General features: G+C 44.1%; 1 protein-coding gene across 4 annotated transcripts; it reads left to right on the forward strand.

Annotated features, from left to right (window-relative positions):
* The first annotated feature begins 644 nt into the window (after positions 1 to 644).
* Positions 645 to 5,483, forward strand: LOC123448748. 4 transcript variants are annotated; one of them, XR_006631925.1, is made up of 5 exons: positions 3,121 to 3,139; positions 3,459 to 3,662; positions 3,742 to 3,801; positions 4,682 to 4,906; positions 5,024 to 5,483. XR_006631925.1 is itself a non-coding variant. In XM_045125740.1 (3 exons), exons 1-2 carry the CDS (start codon positions 841 to 843, stop codon positions 2,936 to 2,938), a joined length of 399 nt encoding a protein of 132 aa, XP_044981675.1. In that variant the 5' UTR covers positions 645 to 840; the 3' UTR covers positions 2,939 to 2,969; positions 3,065 to 3,519. The 4 variants fall into 4 exon arrangements, 3 of the variants coding, with proteins under 3 accessions (XP_044981675.1, XP_044981677.1, XP_044981676.1); XM_045125740.1 differs by lacking the exons at positions 3,742 to 3,801; positions 4,682 to 4,906; positions 5,024 to 5,483 and adding exons at positions 645 to 1,136; positions 2,836 to 2,969 and having other exon boundaries at positions 3,065 to 3,519; XM_045125742.1 differs by lacking the exons at positions 3,742 to 3,801; positions 4,682 to 4,906; positions 5,024 to 5,483 and adding an exon at positions 645 to 1,136 and having other exon boundaries at positions 3,065 to 3,139; positions 3,459 to 3,519.
* Positions 5,484 to 8,401: the final 2,918 nt, after the last annotated feature.

Genomic DNA, 8,401 nt, shown 5'->3' on the forward strand with positions numbered 1-8,401 from the left:
TGGGTGGCTTGAAGTAGACCATGGTGCGGACGCCAAAACAGATCACAACAGTAGTTGTCGCACCAACATGACATCTCGATGACACCCCTAACACCCGACACGATGCCCCGAAACTTGACACGACATCTCGACTACACCCCGGCATGAAATATTTTTTTTATGGAACCCTAGATGACATCTATATAGGTCATATATTTGTGTTAAGTTGTATATTTTTTATTTTATTAATGAACACAAAATATTTGTGTTGATCGGGTGGATTTACATGTGACAGTTGTCTCGTCGTTGTGACACTACTAGGAAAAGGGCTATAGATGATATAAACACTAATGACGCACCAGACAAGTAGTGCGCCACTACAATATAGCAGTGGCGCATCATGTGCAGGTGTACCATTAGTGTGATGGACACTAATGATGCACCACACACTCGGTGCGTCACTACTATATATATATACTAATGACGCACCACCAGCTGGTGCGCTATTAGTAACCATGCGCCATTAGTAACCATGACACATTTGTAGGTGGTGCGTCACTACTATAATTTTTTTTTTGCAAAACTACTAATGACGCATCACCAGAGTAACCAGGGTTACTAATGACCATTGTTATAAATTTTTTTCTAATGGCGTTGCTAACCCTCTCTGCCTCTGCCCTCTCCTCTCCCAAATCCAACCGGCCGGGATCTCGCCTCTCCACTCTCTCTCCACCCCTCACCACGCCGCCCGCCTCCCTCCATTATGTCAGGCGTGAGCGAAGCCGAAGGCGTCGTTGTCCTGCCTAGACCCTCTCCCGCGGCTCGCTCTCCCAGGAAACTACCAGCCAGTATAGAGCGGCGATGGAGGCGGAGGAGCTGCTGAGGAAGATACGGGAGCTGGAGGAGGGGCAGGCCGAGCTCCTGCGGGAGGTGAGCAGGCTCGCGCCGGACCGCCGCCGCGGCCGGCCCCCTTCCCCCGCGTTCCCGCCGCGGCACCCCTCCCTGTCACGGCGTCGCGCCGTCGCGCTCCCGGACTCGTCGCCGCGGCCGCTCCGGGACAACCGCGCCAGGCTCTCCGACAGGCACTGCCACTGGATCCTGCAGTCGCTGGGCCATGCCGTGCACATCATCGCGCCCGACGGCAAGCTCCTCTACTGGTGAGGTCCCATCCGTACCGCCTCGGTATCTCGTGCGTCCTCCGTGTTCACCAGGCGTTTGGTGAAATGCCGAACCAGTGTCGTGCGTGCGCTCGAGTATGATCTCTGGGGCTTCTGGTTATTTCTGGTCGTCTGCAAGTTTGCCCACTGGGTGAAATTTTACTGCTGCGACCTATACTATACGGGGCCTAAAATGTTAGCTCAGAACTGTAGTTTCAGCTGCGTAATAAACCTCTTGTGATGTTACAAGGGTGTAATGGCCTTTCCCTTGGTGTTGCACTTAAATAGTCCTGTGTTGATTAGCATTCTGTGGTAGATGAAACTATTTTTTTTCGAATGTTGTGGTCGAGGAAACTATGGGTTTACTGGGGGGAAAGCCGTTGCTGAATTCACAACTAGTTGATGTCCAGCCTCTAGCTTGTCCTGGTCAGCACACTGGGGTGTTCAGTTATAATGGTGGATACTTATCAGGATTTTTTTTCGTCTTAAGGGATATTAATTACTAGTATCAGTTATAATGGTGGATACTCGAGTTTCCCAATGTTGGATGGAAGTTTGGTAATCCCTGTTCTTCGGAGGCCCAAATACTTGAGTACAAGCATTTTACATATGTCTTTGAAATGTTTCTCCTTCAAACCATTCCAACCCTCAAGATCAAGCACCTGTATTATTGCATCATTGAAACACTGAAAGGGCAGTTGGTGTAGGCTCCCAAATACGGTCACTGATCACACCTCAGATAAGTTCATGCCTCTCGTAGAATTTATAAGCTTGGAACACTGCTTTGTATGGAAAGCCGACGCACTTTATTGCTAGGCGCTGGCAACAACCAGTGGCCACCAACCACAGTGATAAAATTCTCTTCCCTCGCCTTCAACACAATATATTCAAGAACCATATCATGCACTTGGAAGGTTTTTACCTTCCCATTGCTACTGTGCTCCACAGGCCTTATTATCTTCCTTCTTATTAGCTGATTAAAGTATGTTTCTGCAACTTCCTCCTCATTGAGTCCTTGCTTTTCGCTAGAGAAACCTTCTGCTATCCATCGGCGGGTCAAACGTTTCATACTGATTTTCCCACCCTTCGGAAATATGGTCAAATAAAGTGAGCAGGTCTTGAGATCTGGTGGCAAATCATTGTAGCAATGATCGAGTATTCTTGTTACCCCTGTTAGGGTAAGAGAAGCCACTGGCTCTGAAAATAATTTGTCGCAAACTTTTCTCCAATCGTCCTTGGATTTGCTTGGGTTGCAGGCAACAAGACCAGATATGGTCACAATGGCCAAAGGCAATCCTCCGCATATTTTCCATATCTCCTCAGGGACGTCCACCTGTACTCTGTCGCTGCCTTTGCTGCTTTTGCATTCACAAACACTTTCATTGAACAATGTTTTGGGGTCATTACCACTGAGAATATCGACTGTGTGCAGCAGATCACGTTCATTTCTTGGGAAGCATGTCTCGCCAACAACGTGAAATCTTGTAGTCACTATTATTCTACTGCGTTCTACATTTTGAACAGGCAAACAAATTCTGACACTCTCCCATGTTTTAGCAGACCATATGTCATCAATAAAGAGGAGATACCTGCCAAGGATAAGATAGAAAATACACGTGACAAAAAAAAACGCACACATGCGTAAGGAATAAGTTTATCTGTTGTGTGTAAGGAATAAGTTTATCTGTTATGTGGACAGGGCAGCAGAGCTTGTTCTTTGCGCTGCCAGTGCCCGGACAGGTGCCAGCATTTGGCACTCCTTGATCGCCATTCACTCATTGCCCATTGCATCTGCCCACTGACAATTAGTACTGGATGGAGTACTACATCACTGTACCTCATTAACCATCCTCTGCGTTTTTATCGCCCTGTCGAATGAATCACACAAAGAGGCTACATACTAACCATGGTTGCGTTGGTTTCTGCAGGCTACGGCTCGTGTGTCTTCACCAGAGGCCAATTATGCATGCAACTTAAAAGATTCTTCCGGCCGTGATGGTGCGGTGAGCGCCATGATTTGATCGAATCATCATCGAGTAAAGCCACGAAACAGTGGGCGGTGGTTGTGCGTGGGATGCATTCCTCCCCCTTGTAAAGCCACGAAACAGTGGGCGAGTAAATTTGCATCTATTGTGCAGGACTTGTTTTTTCTCCCCCTTGTACACGCCGATAACAAGTTCCTGACGCAGACACTACTTGAAACCCTTTTGCATTGTGAAGTTTAACTTCATCAGCTCCAGTTTCTTTGGGTAGCACAATATAGATGTTTTTTGAATAATAAGTAGGTTCTCCAATCTGAATTATATGTATCCTCTATTGTAGGGAGGCTTGTCTACTCTAGTGAAATCTTTGAGATCAAGGTGCATAGAATTGATCATTGAAATTGAGGCTCGTTTAGATTTTGAAGACGAGATGCCTCAATTGGACCCTTTGATGCTGCTCAGCAAAATTAACAGCATGAGGCAATAGGTTCAAGATGCTCTTGATACTGCAAAGTATGATAAGCTGTTGTTGTCTTGTCTACAGGTACTTTATTCTATGCATTATACTGAATTGTTAAAGGTAAATTAATTAAGAATGAAAATGCGCTTACAATTTTGCACAGATAGCAATTATTGGCCGCCCAAATGTTGGAAAGTCAAGCCTCCTGAATGCCTGGAGTAAGGTATAATCATGGATATCTCTCTGTCATTATTTTTGTTGAATATTGGTCCAGCATATCTTTGTTAGTGTTCTATTTCGTTATTACCATGCTTGTTAATCTTTGTTGTTTTCTCTTTTTATATGTGAAGTTACATGAGCTATATCTTATTGTTATGGGTTCAAGGCTACTTAAGGCATGGAGTCATTAACCAGCACACAAGGCAGCATGATGGCAGCTCTCTTAAAAATAGATTAGTTAGGATTGCATCCCAAAGATATATAATTGATCAACTGTTTTAAAATGTAAGATGTTTTTTGACATCGAGATTAATTAAGCAAGAAAACATGAGGGATACCATCCACTTTTCATACTCCCGTCAGAGCACGGGCCCATCTTTCTCTCCGCAAACCTAGACCCGTAGAACTTTTTATGATACTACCATTCTGCTGTGACTTCAAATGAACTGTACCAAAACTCCGGAATGCCTAGTGCCATGTGATTTAAGAGGATTTTGCTCAACATACTGTATCCTGCTTCTCCGTTGTGTGTCATGCCCTAAGTTTATACATCGAACGATATCGCAGTATAATCTTCTTATATGAATACTGATTGTAATCTATAATTCTACATACTTCATATGAATCACATATCCAATTGGATAGTTTGATTTATTTGGTGTTGCAGCCATAATAGTTGATACTGGAGCTTAAATGCTTAGCTTGCAGAGTGAAAGAGCTATTGTACCATCAGTTTCATTTTCTCAACAATTTTGTTGATGATGTGTGGTTGCCTGGTTGTTGGTTTGCATGCCTTCTGTTTGAAGTCCTCTTTGTCCCTTCTCGTCGTATGTAAATAAATTAGAGAGTGACTATTCTTTTTTTTGTCTCTTTATTATGATCAGGAATGCTCAGGTTCTGCAGTGCCAATGGTTCTGGTTATCAACAAGGTAGATTGCACACCATTTGTTCCAGGAGAAGAGTTTGAGAAATTCAGCGGAATTTTCATAAAACATGTGCACACATGTGCAGTCATTGGTAAAGGCATTTTTGAGCTGGAGAGCGCTGTAATAGAGGTCAGAGGTCTTGAGTCCGTGCCTTCCGGGGGACGACGGTGGACTGTAAACCAGGTAAACATCTCCGTACTCCATCAGTAGAAGCCACAGTAGTTCTTCTCTTAGAATTGTTGCTTCAGTTGTTGCATGAAAGATTATTGACTTCTTATCCAATTACATTGTGTTGTCCAGAGCTCATGAGGACCCTGGAAGATTTCACAAGACTACAGTCGTCGATCAATGAGCAGCTGCCCTTGGATTTTTGGACTATTGACTTGAGGGACGCTGCATTGGCTCTGGCAACAATCAGTGAAGAGGACATATCTGACGAAGTTTTGAGCAACATATTCAGCAAATTCTGCATTGGAAAATGATGTCTTTCAGAATCATGCTGGTCCTCAGTCATTTCTGACATTTTTGACCTTTGAGCAGCATATGCAGTGGCATAGAACGATCTAAACAAGCCTGGTAGGTATCCAAAGAACAAGCAATGAAATTGAACCCATTTTCTCGATGGGGTCAAAGATCTATAAGCTGGGATTACTGTTGTCACTGCCCTATAGATTTGGGTTGTATCGTTGTGTATTATATTTGCTATGGAGCTATGTATGTATGGATGCTATGGAACTATATGTATATATGGATGCTATGGTATTTTGGATGTATGGATGCTATGGAATTTTGATATATGGATCATGAAATTTGTTAGGCAACTTTGCATATATGTTATGTGTTGTGAATCAGTAAAACTATTGGGCACATATTATGTATTATATATTTGATATATATGATATGTGGTGTTGAATTTGTGGTTTTGTAACAAAACATATATATATATATATGCCAGAATACCAGATACTAATGGAGCACCATGGGCTATACTAATGGCGCACTGCCTGGTGCGTCATTAGTATATATGCCCTGGAAGGCATACTAATGGAGCACCATGGGCTATACTAATGGCGCACTGCCTGGTGCGCCATTGGTATACCAGATACTAATGGCGCATCATGAGCTATACTAATGGCGCACTGCCTGGTGCGTCATTAGTATACCAGATACTAATGGCGCACCATGAGCTCTACTAATGGCGCACTCCCTGGTGCGCCATTAGTATACCAGATACTAATGGCGCACCTGTGGTGCGCCATTAGTAAAAAATTCTAATGGCGTGATGCTAGTGGCGCACCTGTAGTGCGCCATTAGTAGCCAAAACAGGTGCGCCACTAGCAGGCCTTTTCCTAGTAGTGTGAGGTCTGCTGTGTGAAGACCTCCGTTCTACGAGCTTCGCCCCAGCATTCGTGGGTGAGTACAAATGTCATCTCCTCCTCGCCCCTTCATTTGACGTGAGTCGGTCTTTGGATGAAACTTGCTAGATATAGGTAATTAAATTAATTTATCAGTATGCGTGACCAGTATGCGTCTCCCGTTCGAAAGGGTTACAGTTATAAATATGCATGCATTTGCATATATTTATAACCGTGATTCTTCCGAATTGTCCAACGTAATTCATGGACAACCCGAGTATGTGTAGATTGAGTTCGTTTTCCCATATGCTTTGTTCTAGATCCGATGCATAATTTCATCAGTGCCTCCCTGTTGTTCTCCGGATACAGATCCTCTCTGTTTATTGTGGAGACGTGTATCAGGAGAACAACGGGGAGGTGCTGCCGAAATTTTGCGTTGGATCCGGAGCAGAGCATGGGAAAATGAACACAATCTACACATACTCGGGTGGGATTAGGACCTATCTTTATCTATTAGCGTGTAGGTTGCATGGACGCAATAAAACTGGCGAACTTGATTAACTGATGAATATATATGCTGAATTATATATAAATATATTTCTCGTATGTTTATTAGCTAGGCAAGATGAGTGATCGTGCGTGGATCTACACCGGTCACCCTAGTCGGAAAGAGATGACGAAAAAATGGTTTCTAAAAACCAAGGAGTTTGTGGAAGCCGCATTTGCAAATGGCTAGGAAACAAACGGGTGCCCTTGTCCTGAATGCGACAACTATAAAAAGAGAACAGACACTGTAATGATTAAACACCTACAGAGGAGGGGTTTTAAGCCTAATTATATGGTTTGGACATTTCATGGTGAGTCTATACAACGCACTAGAGCTGAGGTGGTTCGTCGTCGCACCGACGAGCATGGTACCGGGATCGAAGACATGGTGCAATACTTTAATGATGCTCGGGATTCGGAAAATGAGATGGAGGAATCTGCAAAGGCCTTCTATGAAATGTTGGAGTCTTCAAAACGTCCTCTCCACGAGCACACTGAGCTTTGTCAGCTGGATGCCGTTGCACAAGTAATGGCTCTGAAGGCTCAATTCAACTTGGGAAGAGAATGCTACGACGCGATGATGACCCTATTTGGACACTTTCTACCCAAAGGCCATGTCATGCCTGCAAACCTGTACGAGTCAGACAAAATACTTCGTGTACTTAAGATGCCCTATGAGAAGATAGATGCATGTGAGAAAGGATGTGTCTTATTTAGGAAGGAGTATGCACACTTGGACTATTGTCCCAATTGCGAGTCTTGCATGTATCTTGTGGTAGACAACGGTATGGGTGAGAAGAGGTAGACCAAAATCGCAGTTAGTGTTCTTCTGTATATGCCAATCATACCAAGGCTTCAACGTCTTTTCATGGTCAAAGAGACAGCCAGACAGATGACATGGCACAAAATGGACAAAAGAACCGAACTAGATGCGGATGGGAATAAGATGGCGGTACTCACATCGGATAGGGAAGCGTGGAAACATTTCGATGGATTGCATCAGGATAAAGCGGAAGATCCAAGGAATCCTCGAGTCTGCATCGCCACGGATGGTTTTAATCCCTTAGGCATGATGGCAACCCAATACAGTAGTTTGCATGTATTTGTCATTCCACTCAATCTCCCCCCGGGCAGATTATGCAAAGAAAGAACATATTTCTGATGTTGATAATTCCAGGGCCCAATTATCTGGGGGAAGGATATGAATGTGTACATGCAGCCGCTTAAGGATGAATTGCAAGAAGCTTGGGATAATGGGGCCAAGACATATGATGCCGCTAGAAAAGAAGACTTCAAAATGCATGCGTGGTACATGTACTCTAAGCATGACTTGCCGGCGTATGCGCTATTCTCTGGATGGTGTGTGCATGGAAGGTTCCCGTGCCCCACATGCAAGGCAGCTCTTCAGTTTCATTGGTTGCAGGAGGGTCGGAAGTATTCTTGCTTTGACTTGCATAGACAGTTCCTAGATCCTGACTATCAGTTCAGAAAAGACAAGAAGAACTTTACCAAAGCTAAAGTTGTCAAAAACATGGCACCACCTGTGTTGACAGGCCAATAGATCCTGGATCAGTTAAATGCCCTCGAGCCTGATCCAGAGCGTCCAGGGTATTTAAAGGGGTGTAATTCAAAACACGCCTCGAATCACAAGCCATGCTTGTGGGATCTGCCTTACTTCAAAGACCTCCTTCTTCCACACAATATCGACATGATGCACACTGAAAAGAATATCGGAGATGCTATTTTTGGTACATTGTTCGACATAGATGGGAAGACA

Source organism: Hordeum vulgare, chromosome 4H (genome assembly GCF_904849725.1).
Source record: "Hordeum vulgare subsp. vulgare chromosome 4H, MorexV3_pseudomolecules_assembly, whole genome shotgun sequence".
Classification (NCBI taxonomy): Eukaryota; Viridiplantae; Streptophyta; class Magnoliopsida; order Poales; family Poaceae; genus Hordeum; species Hordeum vulgare.

Excerpts from the sequence above, each read along its gene's own strand:
- LOC123448748 (XM_045125740.1), top strand. The coding sequence starts at position 841 with ATGGAGGCGGAGGAGCTGCTGAGGAAGATACGGGAGCTGGAGGAGGGG. Across the intron at positions 1,137-2,835 it reads GACGGCAAGCTCCTCTACTG|GGCAGCAGAGCTTGTTCTTT; the intron begins GTGAGGTCCCAT and ends TTATGTGGACAG.